Source organism: Vombatus ursinus, unplaced genomic scaffold, assembly GCF_900497805.2.
Source record: "Vombatus ursinus unplaced genomic scaffold, bare-nosed wombat genome assembly UNPS02014807.1, whole genome shotgun sequence".
In the NCBI taxonomy this organism is placed as follows: Eukaryota; Metazoa; Chordata; class Mammalia; order Diprotodontia; family Vombatidae; genus Vombatus; species Vombatus ursinus.
The window spans coordinates 9,030,136-9,049,800 of record NW_020954585.1 but is presented as its reverse complement, the minus strand read 5'-3'; the positions used below and the strand labels follow the sequence as shown (position 1 = coordinate 9,049,800).

Genomic DNA, 19,665 nt, shown 5'->3' with positions numbered 1-19,665 from the left:
AGAGTAATTTAATGCTCCTCCACTGATTTCTCCTATATGTAGGGGTACTGGGCCCCCTCACTGGTATAGGAAACTTTGAAGAAAAGGAACACCCTATATCAGGCCTGCATAACATATGGCCCGTGGCTGCTCGTAGTTGCCAAAGAATTTGGGGCAACTGGCGAAAAATGTAGAGTTGTCGCTGTGCATGCTCCTGTTTGTCACATGATCCGCAGGAACCAACCATCAGCAGCCTGTCTCTAGTCTAAACCTATCTGCAATAGGAAGAAGTCTAGCCTATTTTAATTTTGGCCCCTACCTACTGCAAAGTTGTGCCCTATATCGATGAAGAACTGCACCTTCTCTGCAAATTATAGTTTCAGCAAATTGTTTGGTGGCACTAAGAAGTTAAATTACTTTCCCAGGTTCACACAGCTAGTACATATCAGAGACTGGGTTTGAACCCAGGTTTTCCTGGCTTTCAGGCCAGGCCTCTATCTATTATCCCATGATGGCTCTCTTAACATTTCAAAATAAATGAGCACAGGGTGTGCCACTGTGGAAAAGATGTTTTCTTATGATCCTCTGTGAAGTCTGCTTCCACGCATTTTATTATAGCAAAATTTATTACAGTTCCAGAGTAATTAGAGAACTTCCTGGAAAAGAAATAACTATGGTATTTACTTACATGATTTTCCCCCTCACTTTGCCTAATATTTTCACTCCAAAAATGAATAAGAAATGGGAAATGATGCAGGTATCTGAATCCAATTCAGAGAAGAAAAAAAAGAGACAAAAGATAAAACGAAAGCCAATTGGGCGAGGAAGGGGAGGGGGAATGTGTATTGGCTCCATCTTCTTTCTTCCCACACCCAGTTTATAACAAATATTCTGTTTTTGTTTTAATTTAAAGTTTTATAGGAATGAACCCCAGATGCGGGAGTCAAGAGCTTGGGGTCCAAGTCTTTGCTCCGCTCCTTACAAGTCATGTGATCTTGAGTACATTCTTTAACTTTCCTGAACCTGTCTCCTCATATGAGAAAAGGAGACAGCAGGATCCCAGATCTAGACATGGAAGGGACGTCCAAGACCACCAGGACCACTTTGTTTTACAGATTAGGAATAGATGAGGCCCGGGGATGTACAGAGATACTTGCCCAAAGTCACACAAGTAAGTATCAGAGGTGGAATTTGTACCCAGTCTCTCTGATTCCAGAGTCATCACTTCTATTGTGGTGTTGTGAAACTCAAATGAAATAATGGATAAAAATGTCATTTATGAACCATGAAGTGATATACACACAGAAAGGAATATTTATTATTTCTCATCACCATTACCATATTATTGTTGAGATTTCTATTTCACAGATAAGGAAATTGAGACTCAGAGAGCTTAGGTGACTGCAAGAGACAGGACTAAAATGTAGGTTTTCCTAATCCGGTGCTCTTTCTGAGAGACTAGAAATCTCCCCTTGCAAACATAATTGAAAGAGACTTCAGAAATTCTGTGGTGAGAGAAAACAGGAGTTAAAGGTATCCATTGGAGGCACAGACCCTTTTAAAGTACCATTATTAAAAATGAAAAGAAAAAAAAGAGCAGATAATGGGAGCCCTATCTTGCAGCTATCTCCAGTGCTGGGTCTCCTCTCCCCTCTGCAGTGAATGAAACATAGAGCGAAGCATAGAAGAACGCAGTTTCTTGGCTCTGAAGCTTCTTTCCTTTTTAACTACAGGCAGTAGCTGTTTTCAAGCCCAACGTTTCCCTCAGTTGGATCATTGGGTTGCCAGAAGCACAATGATTGGCAGGAGCAAACCCAGCCATGGTGTCAGGAACCCTGAAATGAAAGCGTGAAATACTGTAGGAGAAGTCCTCACAGTCAGTTCTCAATTGCCATGGGGCTCACTTAGGGACTGGAGGGAGGTAGGAGGGGAATAAATATTATAGGAATAAATATTTAGTACAATGGCAGTAACAAACACCTGAGGGGCTCTACCACCACTATCACCTGTCCCTCATGTAGATGTTGGACATCAGACAGACCAAGCAACTGGATGATCAACTGGACTGTCCCATCGTCAACACAACTTTTTTTTTTTGCATCATAGGGTCATGGCCTAATGAACAAATCATGGACCCATAAAGTCTACCAATTAATTGCTGACCTTCAAAGGCAGAGAAAGGGAAGAACTGAGGAACCTCATGTTTAGCTTAATAGGAGTTAAATTCTATCAGATTTGTAATGTGGAAGCTCTGGAAGGTGGAAGAAGCATTGGCTTTGTAATCAGAAGGATTGAGATTGCTATGTGACCTTGGACAAATTGATTAACCTCTCTGAACTCAAATTTCCTTATGAGTAAGAAGGAAATAATACTCACTTTCACCAATCACCAAAGTAATGAAATGAAATAGTGTACTACATGCCAAGTGCTTTAGGACAGTGCTCCATAAAAGCAAGCCATTATTTGTATCTCTAAATCTTCCATTTCATTAGTTTCCTCATTTGTAATATGAGGATAATAATGGAGGCTACTTCACAGTGTTGTTGTGAGGATCAAATGAGACAATATTTGTAAATAAAAAGCATTTAGCACAGTGCTTGGCATATAATAGGCACTCATACATGTTTATTTCCTTCCCAGTGTAGATAGCTTCAGGGGAGGATACTCCCCTCCCTCCACCAAGAAAGATAGGCAGCTCTCTCTGCAACTTATCATCTTATAGAATCGCCTAGACCAGACCTGCACAACCTACAGGAACCCCTACCCCACCCCAGCTTATGGCCCTCGGGCTGCTTTCAGCACACCAAAGGATTGGGGGAGGGAGGGAGCAGGGAAAAATGTAGAGGAAAACATCCTTTGTATGTAGAGGAAATCCTTTTGAGAAGTTCAGTGACTTACCCAGGGTCATACAGCTAGTGTGTGTCAGGGGTGAGACTTGAACCCAGGATGTCCTAACTCTAAGGCTGGTCCTTTATCCCCTCTGCCTCTTTGTTGTTATTATTAGGTGTTATTATGCAATTTGGTCTCTCTCCCTAAGTGACCCCGGGTTCCTATGGCTATAGTCACTCCTTCAGAGTTGGACACAGGGGATCATTGTACAAGGACTCTGGTTTCTCATTCCATTCTGCCTTTTAATATGCCCTGAGGGTCTATAATTTAATGCCAGTTAGCTAAGACTTCAGGTAGAATCACAGGGATCCTAAGAAAATAGATTTGAAGTTGGAAGAGAAGGATCTTAGAGACCATTTATTCCAACCTGCATGAAGAAACTAAGTTGAAAGGACCTGACCGGTGATGTTGTTTGTCCTTCATGCTCAAAGAGGACCAAAATGACATCACGATATCAGGGTCAACGTACGGTGTGTCTGGCTGTGGCTGATCAGACCAATATGAGCTTGGAAGGCTCTACCACAGATCGGGCACAAATAGCCCATATGAACGTTTGGGAGGGAGATGTCTCTAAATTTGCACATCTCACGTTTCTTTTGAGCTACCGAAATTCCACTTTGTTCATAGACTGGCCGTGACCTAGATTAGCAGAAAGAAAACTACATACCTGCTCGGCTAGGGATGTCACTCAGTAGTACACCAGTCTGAGCATCTGTGAGTACAAAGAGATGCATTAGTCTCTTGATTTGCTCTGGAGGATGCAAGGCTAAGAAGTGGCTTGAATCCAGTCTTCCAACAAATAAAAGGTTTTATAAGAGGGATCCTAACAGTTCTTGACGGTCACAGGGGATGCAAGAAGAGGAGATGAAGAGGGGTTGAGTTCAAAGAAGCATCTCACATCTTTGTGATCTTTTCCTGTTTATATTACTCAAGTCCCTCAAAAGCTTCACTTGATTCAGGATGGATATAATTCCTCCTTCCTGAAATGCTCTTGCCCCTTCCTCTCCATTTATCTAATCCCTGATAGATAGTGCTATATAGTGGTTAGTGTTATGTAGTAGTTAGGAAACCTGGGTCCCTGCTCTGTTAACTCAGTATCGTTGTGATCTTGGACAACTCACACCCTCTCAGGGCTTCACCTTCCTCCTTTGTAGAATGAGGGGGTTGTTCCTTAGGTCTCCCTCTACCCAATTTTTTTTCTCCAATTATATTAGTATTTTTATAGGACAAATATTCATAGATTACTCTCACTTCATGAGAGGTTTCTTGTAACAAAGTAAAATGTTAAAGTAAAATTAGTGACCTCTGATAGTTTGTGCAACATTTCACATCAATAGTACCTCTCCCACCTCTCTATTTTTAAAATTGAACAGAAATCTATTTATTTTCTCTCCTCCCCACCTCCCTACCCTATCAAAAAAAGAAAAAAAAAAGAAAATTTCTTATAGCAAATATTCATTGTCAAGCAAAACAAATTCGCCGGATGGTTGTATACAAATAGGTATACATATATAGGTATAGATGTATTTGTAGATAAAATGTATACACATACTCATATAGCTATACTATATACACATACAACTTATTCTCATACATATCTCATATGAGGAATACATATCTATATCTACAATATATTCATATATAGGTAGGTATCATATATACATATATAGATAGAATATATACTTGCATACATATATGTGTCTCATATACATACATATATGGCATACATGCATATATATTTTTATAGAATATATGTACATATATAGATATATTATATACATACATCTAATTCTTACATTTATGTTTTATAGATTTATTATTGTTGTTTAGTCGTTTCAGTTGTGTCCAACTTTTCCTGACCTTATTTGGGGTTTTCTTGGCCAAGATATTGTAGTAGTTTGCCATTTCCTTCTCCAGCTCATTTTACAGATGAGGAAACTGAGGCAAACAGGGTTTAGTGATTTGCCCAGAGTCACAAGTGTCTGAAGCCAGAGTTGAACTCATGAAAGTAAGTCTTCCTGACTCTAGGCCTGGCACTTCATCCACTGTACCACCAACCTGCCCTAATGTTTCATATATACATACATATATAGATATAATATACATATATGCATGCATTTATAGATATATACATACATATATTTCATTCTTCTGTATGTTTCATATATAGAGAATATAATATATAATACATATATACATATATGTATACATATAATAAGATGCAAAAATAATATAATATATCATATATGATACAATAATATATCAAAGATAGAAATAGGTAATAGATATATAGAAATATAATATGATACATATACACATATATATATATATATAATATGTATGTGTGTGTGTGTGTATGTGTGTGTGTGTGTGTGTGTGTCATTCTGGACCCTAAATCCATCACCTTTTTGTAATAGATAGTATTTTTCATTATTGCTCCTCTGGAATCAAGAATGGTCATTGTATTGATCAGAACTTTCAAAGTTGCTTATTTTTATACCTTAGTTTCCTTATCATCAAAGTGAGCACTGTTTACCATATGAGGTTCTTGTAAAGCTCAAATAAGATAATGAATATGTCTTTATTCATTTGTGGCCATAAATCATTATATAAATGACAGCTATCATCACTATCATATGTATCACCCATCCTACAACCACCCTAGATTCAAATACCACCTCTCTCACCTACTAACTGTGTGATCTTTTGGTAAGTCACTTAGCCTCCTTGGCCCTTAGTTTCCTCAATTATAAAATAAGGGGTTCAACTAGGTGGCCCCTAAGGTTTCTTTCAGTTCTAGTTCTATGATCATATGACCCTGGAGCCCCTTCCTCCATGAAGCCAACCCTGAACATTCTACACCACACTGATCTTTCCCTTCTCTGAACTTATTAACAGACAATTTAGCATTTAATTTTATACCTTATTGTATTATTCTCTAATTGTTTTATCATCTTTAGTCATATTTTCCCCAAAGAGATTATGTTATACTTGATGGCATGGGCCATGTTTTTTGCTTCTCTTTAACAAGCCCTCTCTTTCTCTAGTGCCTGGTTCTGGGCATCCCATAAGTTCTCAATAGGCTTGACTTATTTTGGGTAATAGGGTGGGTCACTTGAATGTATCACTAAGGCAATGGAGTTTCTATCTTGAGGCATCTTCAAAAAAGTGACCAGAGAATATTTTTTGAGCTTGTTTACTTATTAACTAGACTGAAGGCAAGGAGATGGATCACAATGTGGCTTCAGTTCCCCTTCAGCTCTAAGTATCTATAATTATTTATAATACCTAGAGAGTGTGCATGGCAACCTGGTATTACCATTTCTCAGTGCTATGACTGGATAGAATTCTGCTGCTCACCAAGCCACTCTGCTCATTCTACCATCAAAGTTTCCACCTAGTACAGTGAGATAGAGCTTCTTGCTTACAACTTTGTGGTTGAGGGACTATGTGTGTTTACTGTGTGTTTATTCTTCCCTTTGGTTTGAATAACACTTCCAGACTTCTAGGATTTGTGACCCAATACTTATGGCGTCAATACTTTCCCTTCACCTGGGCAACAATATCCAGTGTGAATGTTAAAGAAGAGAATCATTATTAATGGAGCCCCCTTAAAAGAGAAAAAAGTATTGATCCCCCAACATCCAGAAATCCAGAGCCTTCTAATCATGAACAGAAAAACATCATCTGTGTTTCTGAGATCTAATGCCTAAGTGGCTATATCCCCACTCCACTTTTTCCCTACCAAGGAGGTCATGAATGAAAGAGTTAATTACCTTTCCGAGTGATGGGTCCCAGGTTCAGAACTTGAGCTGTGTTGATGGCATCTCCACTACGGTGTCTGGTCCCTGAGCAAGACTGTAGTGAAGGGAAAGTGACAGAAGGAAACTTACTTGGTGAGATCCCATAACTGCATTGTTCCATGTGGCATAACAATAATTTCCCATTGTGAAGCTGAAGGCCTCAGAAAAAATACACTCTTTATAATTTCAGAGATGCAAAAGGCAGTTTTAAAATATGAAGAATGTGGGAAAACATATGAAGTGTTACAGATGGAAAATGTCAGGATTCAAAGAGCATATATATCCAGACTATATAAAAATAATAGCAAAGAAATGCAAGGCTAAAGAAGAAAAGATTAGGACTAGACATATGAACAGTAAAGATGCCACTCAAATGGATATATAATCTCATTGATTGGGACATTATATGCAGCAATGCAGATCACAGTCATTCCTTGCCATCCTGTGCTACTCATGTCTATGTCCTCCCCTAGGTTCACGATAATAGTACCACCCAATATGCTGGGAGCCTGCCTTACTTTCTTTACAGGATAGCAGTGAAGCAGGTGGGCTGTCCTATCATCTGTTCATCTAACAAATTGTTGTTATTATCTTGTGGAAGTCTGGGCCAATGGAGCACAAATTCTGGTGGATCTTGGCTAGCTAGAAAAGCTTTGACTGTTTATAGACTGTATGTCTGAAGTTCAAGGGCCAAGATTTTCCCCAGCTTAACTGAAGGGTGGTGAATTTTTTGGCCACAGCAACTCTCAAAGACCATCTACTAAGTTGTGGAGGTATTACAATCTGCATCAGCAGAAGGAGTACCAACACTGACAAAAATAACAGACATGTGACATCTCCAAATAAGAAACTCTTGGAGCAGAGGTTGCATTGACTTCTAGAGGGGTCATCCCAAGGGGCAAGGTTTGATTGGCCATTTCTGGTTCTAAGTTCCAGCCTGCTTCCTGCCACATGTGAGTCAGGGCTAAATGGCTGACGTTTTGAGTCCTCCAATTGACTGCAGAGTCAGAGGAGGTAATAACTCAATGGATGTTTAAAACAGAGTGACCCCTCTCCAAGCACCCTCTTCCTTTCTGATTACAAAATTGTGTCAGGACTATTTCTAATTGCTTTCAGATACCCTTGCTTCACATTTCATTAAAATTTATATAAACATTTTTTCTTTTAAGTTAGCTAGAAAAAGGAGTTCATAGTTTTATATGTGACTTTGTTTTATCTTGTTTGGTTTTTTGAGTATTTGCTTTTGTCAATGGTTACTAAATTAATGACAAAATAAAAAAAACTGAGACAATGCTGCATACAAGGTCAGACCCTGTCCAAATTACCACCAACCTCATTGTACTTCTTAATAATACTGTTCTTTTGCTTTGACACACCAATCTTCTCCTCCTGCTCCCTGTATTCTTAGACCAGGTGCTCTTAACCTGGTATCTGTGAATTTGATTTTTGTTTTCATTTTTATTAAGATTTTAATAACAATATTTTTATATAGTTGGTTTCCTTTGCAATCCTACGCATTTAATTTTATATATTTAAAATACTATTCTGAGAAGGGGTTCATAGGTTTCACTAGGGGTCCAAATCAACAAAATAAACATTAAAAATCCCTGCCTTAAATTAAGACAATAAAAGCAAAGATACCCAAGAACTCCCCTATCTAAAACCCAAATCCATTAACCCTCATGAGTAAAGGCATAAAGAGAAGAGTGCAGTTTATTTGTCTTTTCTCCATTATCTGATCTCTTTTAGGCCCAAGGATACATGGGGAAAAGTGGATCTTGGGCTAGGAGAAAGATGAGAAGAGGAGGGTCAACTTACAGGCTTGCACTGCTCATCCCTGGTGTCGCAGAGAGAAACTTCACAGTGTAGGTACACTAGGTCATGGTTCCCAGCAAACTTGAACATTTGGACTGAAAATCGACCTTGAGAGGACATTCCATTTTCTGCCACCTGAATAGTTGGGTCCTGAGTGCGTGGACATCTGTAAAAGATGTGTTCACATGGTTCTCCTCCCCCAGGGGAAACTCATTATTGAGAATTAAAATGGAATCCTAGTAGGCCAGTAGAATGCCAGTAGTGGGCATTTTAGAGGTCCAGAGAGGTCTCATTCTGAAGAGGGGAGTGACAAGAGGTAGTTGTTGGGGAAAGGGTAAAGGAGGAAGATCCTTACCTTCCTACTAGAAAAGAAGTGTATTAAGTGTCATTGACATTGTGGTGTCAATGGGTGCCTAGGAATACTCCCTGGTTTTCCGCGTGACTCAGAGGTCATCCAGGGCAGGAGGTCTTGCCTTCCTTCTATCTGTTTCTTATCCCTCTCTCCACTCCACGCTACTACTTGGTGATAGTCTGTGCTCTCTCCTCATTTTCCCCTAATCCCTCCTCCCACCTGAGACCCCAAGCCACACACTTCCTTAAGAATAGCCGACTACTAAGGACTCATAAGTACAAAAATATTTATAGTAGCTCTTTTAGTGGTGGCAAAGAATTGGAAATTGAGGGGATGCCCATCAATTGGCGAATGGCTGAACAAGTTGTGGTATATGAATATAATGGAATATTATTGTGCTATAAAAAATGATGAGCAGGCAGACTTCAGAAAAACCTGGAAAGATTTGCATGGACTGATGCTGAGTGAAGTGAGCAGGACCTGGAGAACATTGTACATAGTAACAGCCACATTGTGGGATGACTAACTTTGATAGACTTAGCTCTTCTCCGCAATGCAGGGATCTAAGACATCTCCAAAAGTCTCACAATGGAAAATATTATCCATATCCAGAGAAAGAACTAGGGAGTCTGAATGCAAATCAAAGCATACTATTTGCTATTTTTTTCTTCTGTTTTATTTTGTTTCTTCTTTCTCATGGTTCCTCCTATTGTTTCTAATTCTTCTTTACATGACTAATGTGAAAATATGTTTAATAAGAATGTAGAGATTGCACACTGTCTTGGGGAAGGAGGGGAAGAAAATTTAAAACTCAAAAGCTTATGGAAGTGCATGTTGAAAACTAAAAATAAATAAATTAACAAAAATAAATAAAATAAAGAATAGCCCACTACCTGTCTCTTATGATGAAGTATTTCAATGGGTCCGTGGCATTACTGCTGGGAGTGGCGTAGCAATTCGTCATCAACAGAACAAACTGGACTGAATCTCCCCTTTCTAATATGGTGCCCACATAGAGTATGGCCTCAGTGGAGAGGGCCACAGAAGAGCCTTCAAAGGGCAATGTGTAGGTCGGGCTTCTGAACAGAGCCATCCTCACTGTAAACATCCCCGTCCCACCAACACTGATGTTCAGGGAACTGTAGCAAGAGAGATCACACGCTGTCAGAGGCTGTATCACAGGGCTGAGGGTTAATGTGGTGGGGTGGGAAGAACACTGGGAATGGAACCAAAAGATCTGGGTTCAAGTCCTTGGTCCTCCTACTTCTTAGTGGTATCATCCTGGACAAATCACTTCACCTCAGTAGGCCCTAATTTCCTCATTTATAACATGAGAGGATTAGACTAGATGACCTTTGACTTCCCTTCCAGCTGTAAAGACTAAACTTCTTAGTCAAGATTTGGCCTTAAACACTAAATCTGATGGTAACCACTATGTGACCTTGACCACTCATTTGACCTTCTTGGGCCCAGTTTCCTCATCTTTAAAACATGAAGGGATTGTACTAAGAAGAAATCTGAGGTCCTTTTCAGGGTAAAGATTCTGGGGTTTGAGTAAAATGTCCACAATGGGCTGAGGTGTTCTTATCCTACAGGCTGCTGAATATCCTCAGAACCAGCAGGAAGGACAAACCTCTATAGAGAAGAACTACACTCTCGTGCCCAAGCTGCTAGGTAGCACAGCAGATCTTGAAGCCAGAAGGGCCTGAGTTCAAATTCTCCCCTCAAAACATTTAGTAGCTGTGTGACCCTGGGTAAGTCACTCATGCCTTAGTTTCCTCATCTGTAAAATTGAGATAATGATGGCACCTACCTCATGGGGTTGTATTAAGACCAGAAGAGCACTTTGCAAACCTTAAAGTACTCTGTAGATGCAGGCTATCATACCTGATAAGGGGTTGGGCTGCCGTTTGGAGGCTGACTTGCATGTCCAGAGGGTAGGCACACTGAAAGTTGATGTTGATGTTGGTATCTCGGATGATGATTTTGTCAGACAAGTAGAGAGTGTTGCTATAGATGGCATGGGTTTGGTTTTTCTAGATGAAGAGAGCAGAGAGAAAAGGCCACTAGACTATAGTCACTGTGTAGGCTAGTCCTAGGGAAACTGAAGTCAGTGAAGTTCATCCTTGGTGCTTTCCCTCCACTCCTTTCAATATCCCTGGGCCCCTGACTTCTAGGATACCTGCCCCTGTATCATGAGATCATAGGATTGAGAGTTAAAAGAGTTTCAATCCCTCTTATTTTGCAGATGAGACATTGAAGTCAAGGGCCATGAAGTCACTTGTCCAAGGTCTCCCAACTAGTAAGTGAGAAGAGCCTGGATTTGAACTGAAGGTCTCTGACTCCAAATTCAGGACTTTTTCTACCATGCTATAGTCTCCTTCCCTTCTCCCAGGGCTTCTGCCCCATCCCCGTTGTTAGATTCAGGTGTGAAATGATAACAGCCAAATTTGTAACCTTTCCCAGGGGTATTTCCATCTCAAGATAGGACTCTGGAAGATGGAAAAGCCTTTAAGATAAAAAGGAATAAAACATTAATGGTGTAATTTCAGGTACCAGGTGGGTAAAGGCAAAGATTTTTTGCTGCAATGAGCCTTCCTTTTCAACTCATGTCATGAATTGAGGCCCTTCTCTGCCTTCTCTGCTCATATTACATGTACATGGGCAGCTGAGTGGTGCAGTGGATAAAGGGCATGGCCTGAAGTCAGGAAGACTTGAGTTCAAATCTTGCCTCAGATACTTATAGTGTGACCCTGGGCAAGTCACTTAACCTCTGTTTACCTTAGTTTCCTCACCTGTAAAATGAGGATAATAATAGCACCTACCTCCCAGAGTTGTTGTGAGGATCAAATGAGATAATAATTGTAAAGCATTTAGCATAATACTTGACACATAGTAAGTGCTATATAAATATTAGCTGTTATTTTTATGTAAGGCCAAACCTGGGTTCTATACAATAATGTTTACTAAAGTTGGATTTTTCAGAGCGTTATAGAGATGATCGCCCATTGCCTCCAGCAACTCCCCATAGAGTTATCTTGGAAGCTTAATATGGATTATCATTCTTCCCATCTCTAGGTTCAAAACTCAACTCTGACTCTTACTGTGTAATCTTATGCAAATCACCCTCATTAAGCTTCAGTCTCCTCACCTGTAAAATGGAGATAATAACACTTGCATTGCCTGCCTCTCAAGGATATTGTGAGAAACATGCTTTGTAGACCTTAAAATCCTTTAAGAAATGTGAATTTTCATGGCTAATATGGAAATTTTATGCATGACTACACATGTATAATCTATATGAAATTGCTTGCCTTATCAAGGTAGGGGGAAGGGAGAGAGGAAGAGAAGGAGAATATGGAACTCAAAATTTTTTTTAAATGTTAAAAATTTTTGTTTACATATAATTGAAAAAATAAAATAAAAATTAAATGTAAGAAAAAAGAAATGTGAGTTGTCTATTATTGTTGTTATTATTAACCCTGATCTGTTCCCTATATGACTCTTCATGCAAGAAGGTTTTCAATTCATCTTTTTTTTTTTTTGCTAGGCTGCCAGTTAAGTTCTTACCAGGAACTTAGATTTTGAAGGAAACAAAAATTTCCTAAAATCCCTCCAGGCAATCTTGCATAAAGGCACAGTAGACATCCCAGTGGCATGGTTTTGGGGATAACAACAAAGCCTTCCTTCACCCAGAACATTATTTCCCCAACACTGATGTTATCATACCTGGAATTTCACTGTTAGATTAATTTCTGAGTTAAGGTACTATCATCATCTGTAGACAGGTGACACATTAAGCCATCCCCAATTTGGACCAGATGCTCTCTAAAGCCTGTTCCCACCTTAGAGTATTAATAAATTGTGTTCCAGTGCAAGAACTGGCTAAGTGGAAGTGGACACAGAATGTGAAAGTTTTGATGGAGGAGAGAGGAAGGGAGGGATCCAGAACTCAAGGCACTGTTTATATGGGTCACCCAACTAGGGAGAAATAAGGGAGGAAGGGAGGCATGTTTGGGGAAGACAGTGTAGAAAGAAGTCACTAGGCAGATTAAAGACAAGGAAGAGCTGCTAACACTAAAGGTGGGGGCTGGAGAAGAGAGAACATAGACTAAACAGTGTTTAGTCTATGGCAAGACCTGATTCCTGGACCCAGCCATGTTGAAACAACATGACTGATTAGTCTTGATAAAGACCCAGGGAAAAATCCAGGTGTGTGAAGACAGATATGTGGGGTGAGGGTTCCAGGGGTACAGAAGCCAAGACAATCACACTGTGTGACTTTTCCCAAACACTATTCCACCAAAGGAAAATAAGTCACTAAGAGAAGTCCTGAGACTTATGTGAGAAGGGATAGGGGCTTTGCCGAGATGGTGGGGGAAGGAAGGGAAATAAAGTACAGATTTGAGGATGAATGGATAGATATATCTATATATACATACACACACACACACATACGTATGTGTGTGTGTGTGTATGAGTGTGTAGAGAGTGCTGGGCCTGGAGTCAGGAAATCTCATCTTCATGGGTTCAAATATGGCTTCAGACACTTACTAGATGTGTGACCCTGGACAAATCACTTTAATCCTGTTTACCTCAGTTCCCCATCTGTAAAATGAGCTGGAGAAGGAAATGGTAAACCACTCCAGTATCTCTGCCAAGGAAGCCCAAATAGGGTCACAGAGAATTGGACATGACTGAAAAACAACTTACCAGATCATTAAAACCAATTGTGAGAGACATCACCTTTTCCCAGTTGGCCTGCCAACTGCCTCCCTGAGTCACTGCCCAACCACCTGATTCCCACAGCAAGACACCACAACTGCTTTGCCCCACCCCACTCCCAAATTGTAGAACCTCAAGCCTGGCCCTCAGGAGGCTTCTATCCTACCTACCGTTAGTGTGGTTCCACATGGACCATCCCGGGCTGGAGTTTCCACTGACACCCAACTCTGGTTGTCCTTCTCTTCAAAACCAGCACAGGAGCTATCTTTCAAATATGTAAACATCTGCTCAAACCCCAAATTTTCCAGAAGGCACTTATTCAAAGACACCTTGATGTGACTGGCCTCACAAGACAGATCAGGCTTCAAGTTGGCAATATCTGAAAGAGCCAATGAAGTATAGAACAATAGAATTCTATAACCTGAATTGGATGGAAACTTTAGAGATCAGTCAGTCAGTTAATAAACATTTATTAAGAATCTACTATGTGCCAGATGTGATGCTAAGCACTGAGGGTGGAAGGGAAGGTAAAAGATAGTCCCTGTTCTCTGGGAGCTCATAGTCTAACAGGGGAGACAACATATAAAGGAAAATATGTTCAAACAAGCCAAATATAAGATAAATAGGAAATAATCCACAGAATTAAGAGGGATTGGGAAAGGTTTTCTGTCAAAGGTAGGATTTTAGCTGAAATTTTAAGGTCATCTAGTCTAGCCCCAACCTGGAACTTCACTCAGCACCTGGGGCTTTCTCATCCTGGAACATCCCTTTTCCATTCTAGCCCCCTTCTCTCATTGGGAAGTTCCTTTGGGGGGGGGGCTGTCTTTTGTGGAAAAGCTCAAATTGACCAGGTTTCATTCACCTCTCAGATTTTCTTATGACTTTCTGGACTTCATTCTCCATCATACCCTGTGCAGGTACCTTCCCTCCCTCAAAATCTCTCTTTTTCAGCTCACTTTCATGCATTGCCTTCTCCTATTACTATGTAAGCTCCTTGATGGGAAGGACTATCTTTTTGTTTGTATTTATAACCCTAGTGCTTAGTATAGTGCCTAGAAAATAGTTAATAAATGCTTATTGTCCTACTTTACCCTGCCTGAGACATGAGTCTCCTCTAGTCACAGGGAAATCATTCTCACAAGGCAGTCAACTGCACTATTGGACACCTCTAACTGTCTGAGCTAAAATTTATCTCCTATAATTTCTATGCATAGATACTAGCTCTGATTTCTTGACCCACAATAATAAATTTTAACTCCCTTCACACAGTAAAAGATTAGAACTCAAATATCCTGTGTTCTAGGCCAGGAATCTTTCCACTGGATGGAAATCTGAAGGTTAGAATCCTTATAACCTAAATAGTTAACTCTAGTGGTGAAGGAACTACTGAGCTCTCTCTAAATCACTGGGATTCGGGGCAAACTCTATCAATTAGCACCAGAAAATACTTTGTTTTATCTGCAAGCTGTTCTGTGTGGACTCTCCTAGGTGCTTATGAAGTGTCTATACAGCAAGCAGGCTGTGACTGAGTGGGAGCAGTATGGCATCAATCAATCAATAAACATTTATTAAGCACCTCCAAGCATTGCGCTAAGTTCTGGGGATACACAAAGAGACAAAAGACAGTCATTGCCCTCAAGGAACCTACAATCTAATAGAAAAAACAACAACCAAATGAATATACACAAAGCAAGCTATATATAAGATAAATAGGAAATAATAGAGGGAAGACACTGGAATTAAGAGGGGTTGGGGAAGTCTTTTAGTTGGGACTTAAAGGAAAGCATATATGACTAAATATCTTTTAGTCCACACCCCTGGATAACTTCCTACTGAAAACATTTTAGCTAGAGTTCCTCCTTTGCCTTAAGCTACAGACTCACAGAAATCCACATGAATCTCAGTGGGTAGGACATTTCATGTGCCAGGTTGGTTTATTGGTTTATCTTCTTCCTTACACTACAAAGAGGGCATATGTATGCACCAATGGAAAAGGAGGTATCCTTGTAAAGCTTCTTACTGAGTAGAATAAACTCTGGACAAGGAGGGAGGAAACCTGGATTCTTGTTTTAGCTCTGCCATTAACTAGTTATATTGCCTTGGGTAAGTCATTTGATTTCTCTGAACCACCATCATTACTTCTCTCTCATTAGACTGTGAACTTATTGGGATCAGGAACTGTTGTTTTGTTTTGTTTTATTTTGTTTTAATTTCTTTTTATCTTCACTGCTTAACTTAGCACATAGAAGGTGTTTAATAAATGTTTGTTGACTTTATAAATGGAAGGGGCTAAATAAGATGATCCCTAATGTCCCTTCCAGTTCTGACCTAAAGCTCTGTTATTCTATGAACTCCAAAGTCCCTTTTAGGGTGAAATTTCTATTTAGGGGGGCAGTATGGTACAGGGGAAGGAACATTGAATCTAAAGTCAGAGATTTGGGTTTCAAATCCTGCCTCTGACATTCAATACCCATGTATTCCTGGACAAGTAATTTAACCTCCATTCTCATCGGTAAAACAAGAGATTTGGCTTAGATGTTGTCTGAGGTCCCTTCTTGCTCTGGATCTAGGATATAATAATCTTGAGTCATACATTAATTATATTGAATACCAAGAGATTGGCCACAAATGTCTCCTTTGAACACACACACACACACACACACACACACACACACACACACATACTCTTTATCCACTGTCCTTGCTTGGGCCAGTGTAACCCCTCCCCCACCAAGGAACTTACCAGTAATATCTGAGACCTGCTTGCATTGGCAGGTCCAGTTTCCATTCACTGCCTTGCAATCCTCATCTAAGCCACAGGCATTGCAGGTCCCTTCCACAGAGCTTGGGTCTGTAGGTTCACATGAACAGACAGATAGATAAAAAGCCTAGTGAACTCACAGCCTAAGTTATCCATGGTGTTGGGGTGGGCGGTGGGACAGGGCAAGGAGGACTCTTTGAAAGTCTATCCCCTTGAAGTCTTCGGGTCTCAAGAAAGAAGATGACTCCAAAGAGACCACCCCTTGCCCAATCCTTCAGCCACTACCATAAGCAAACACCAGGTTCCTCACCTGTACAGTAGGCCAAGTTGCATTCTGGTGGAGAGGTCAGATTGTAGACATAGAATCCACCAACACAGGCCTTCACCTGCACCTCAGACTCCCAGAGGCAACAGTCACCATTCCAGTGGGCACAGGCAGTCCGGTTGACGATGCCCTCATCGCTGGATGGGTGGGCTCCATTTAGCCACATTGGAGCAGCAGTGTTGCACCTACCAATTGGGACACACTTCTCTGGCATACGCACGCCTCCCCTGCCCACAAAACGGTACCAACCTTGCCTCAGGGAATCACAATAATAGCCTGCCCTGTAGGTAGTGCTTCTCCAATACTCATCCAGCTGGGTGTATTTCTGGCATGGATCCACACAGATCTGGCTCCCATCAGACTCAGTGATGCAGTTTAAGCCAGGTCCACAGGAGCCAGGGGAGCAGTAACATTGATGTCCATCCCCAGAGTAGCCAGGAAGACAAACACAGGAGTAGTTACCAGGAGAGTTATTGCAGATGGCCAGTGGATGACAGCCCAGGTTCGGGTCACTGCATTCATCTATGTCTTCACAGACATTCTCAGGGGTTAGCAGGAAGCCATCAGAACAGCTGCAGTAGTAAGAGCCCACGGTGTTCACACAGTTACTGGCTGAGCAGTTGTGGCCCCCCTGGAAGGCACATTCATCCACATCTGAACAGATGAAGCCATCCCCAGTGAAGCCTTCCAGGCAGGAGCAGATCATGGAGCCATTGGTCTCCACACAGGATGCGTTAATGTGGCAGTTGGAACAGCTGTCTGCTGAAAGAGAGAGAGGAACAGGTGACAGGGCAGGGACAGATAGAGGGATCCAGGACCAAACCCTCAAGACAAAAGTAGGCCAAACCAGGCCAGTTAGAGACAATATCATAGGATCATAGAACTGGAAAATGACTTATAATTAATCTAGTACAAACCTCATTTTACAGATTAACAAATTGAGGCCCAGAAGCATGGAGTGGTACCCAATGTTGCATAGTTAGTGGTATTGCTGAGACTTGAACCCAAGTTTCCTGACTCTAAACCCAAGGTTGTTTCCAACATAGATCATGGAATTCCAAACACTACAACATTTCATGACCAGCCAAGAACAGTGTTCCCTACATCATCAACCAGAAGGAAGTGAAAGCAAATACACTTTGTCTAGGGACCAGCAGGGCAAACAGACATATGTCACACACTGATGGAATAAGCAATAAATAAATAGCTTGCATGCTGTGACTTGAGAGGGTTCTAGGAAGTCTCCTACACACACACTTCCCCCAAGAAGAAAAAACCCCTTTGCCCCATTAGATCAAGGAAGTAGAGTCTAGTGAAAGGAGCTCTGAATCCTGAGCAGAAAAACTTGGGGTGTAGGCCTGGCTCTGCCATTAACTAGATGGATGAGTTATTTCAATGAACTCTATCTCTTGCCTCTTCTGCAAAAATCTGAGTAGGGACTAGAGGATCTCAAGACTTCTCTCAACAAAAATGATTCTTTGATTGCAAGTGTCTAGTTTAAAATAAAGAATCTGTGAATTCTGGCTGGCCTCAAGCACTCACTCATTTTGCCCCAGTGGAAATAAACAATACCAATCATAGCTAACATTTATATAGTATTTTAAGGTTTGCAAAGCACTTTATGTTATGTCATTTGAATCTCACAACAATTCTGTGAGGTAAGTGCTATTACTATCTCCATTCTACAGATGAGGAAACTGAGGCTGAGAAAAGTCAAGCAATTTGCTCAAGGTCACACAGCTCAGTATCTGAAGCAGAATTTGAACTCACCATCTTCCTGACTTCAAGTCCAGCCTTCTCTCTACAGCACCACCTAGCTTCCTGGAGAATTTCTACCTGGAGAAGATGTGGCCTCAGACACTAACTAGATATGTAACCTGGGGCAAGTCCCTTAACTTTTCTCAGTCTCAGTTTCCTTATCTGTAGAATGGAGATAAAAATAGCATTTTCTTTACAGGATTGTAATGAGAATCAAATGAAATAACATTTTAAAGTGCTTTGCACAGTGTACTTTGCACAAAGTAGGTGCTATTGAAAAGCTAGCCACTATTATTGTTATTATTATTATTTAGAACCAGACTATTCAGAGGCAGCACCTGGATAGGTGGCTAGAGGAAGTGGGCAAAGACAGATGGAGTTGTCCAAGACCCTTACTTACTCTCTGCCAAACCATCAGCAGTTACTGGGCTCCAGTGTTGAAAAGCCACCAGCAGCAGGATCAAACAGAAAAGCTGTGTCATCCTTTACACCAACTTTTCTGCCACTGTTGTCCTGCTTGGAGACAAGGGGCTAGAATAGTTGCCCCTTTGAGATTTCTTTCAGGCTTGATTTCTGTGACCCTTCAACCTGCACAAGGGAAGGAATTTGGTCATTGTGATTAATTTTATCTCTACTAAAACCTCCAAACTCACCCTCTGACCCCAAAGTCTATACAATCATCCCCCTTTAAAATGAGGAAGCAGAAGGTCTTTGGAGAATGCAGGTCTGACTAATTCTTTGAAACATCATGCTCATTGTTCAGGTCCTTATCATGGAAAAACACCTGGCTTTCCACAGGAACAACTTTGTTTCCCTACTCTGGCAAAGTGAGATCATTCCTCTCCCCCTCCCCACTCCCATCCCCACATCCCCTAACACACCCATTTTTGTAGTTACAAATCTTTGGAGCAAACAATTTAGAATGGGAACCATGAGCAACAGACCAAGGCCCATTGAGGAACCCACTGATACCAGAGAGAGGCTCTGGGTGAATGGAGATAAGGAAGATGCTGTCCAGAGTCTTGACTGAAATTCATCTTACCTGAAATCAAACTGAAGAGTGACTCAGCTCCCAAACATTTTCCCTATACAAATATCTATATATAACACCAATAGTGCAGGAAGCCACACCTCCTTTTAGTTTGTTCCTTGGGGTTTGGGTTTGTTCTAATTGGGGGCATTTCACATTTTGTTTTCCTTTTCTCACCAGGCTGACTTTCCTCATTTGCTGTGACCTACAGTAAATTAACATGTAGGG

General features: G+C 40.8%; 1 protein-coding gene across 1 annotated transcript; it reads right to left on the bottom strand.

Moving 5' to 3' along the window:
- Positions 1 to 1,752: 1,752 nt before the first annotated feature.
- LOC114052427 (uromodulin-like) lies at positions 1,753 to 18,889 on the bottom strand. The gene is made up of 10 exons (XM_027875023.1): positions 18,808 to 18,889; positions 16,635 to 17,411; positions 16,307 to 16,414; positions 13,734 to 13,942; positions 10,726 to 10,874; positions 9,732 to 9,977; positions 8,490 to 8,652; positions 6,645 to 6,726; positions 3,536 to 3,580; positions 1,753 to 1,814 (listed from the first exon to the last, which is right to left on the bottom strand). Exons 1-10 carry the CDS (start codon positions 18,887 to 18,889, stop codon positions 1,753 to 1,755), a joined length of 1,923 nt encoding a protein of 640 aa, XP_027730824.1.
- Positions 18,890 to 19,665: the final 776 nt, after the last annotated feature.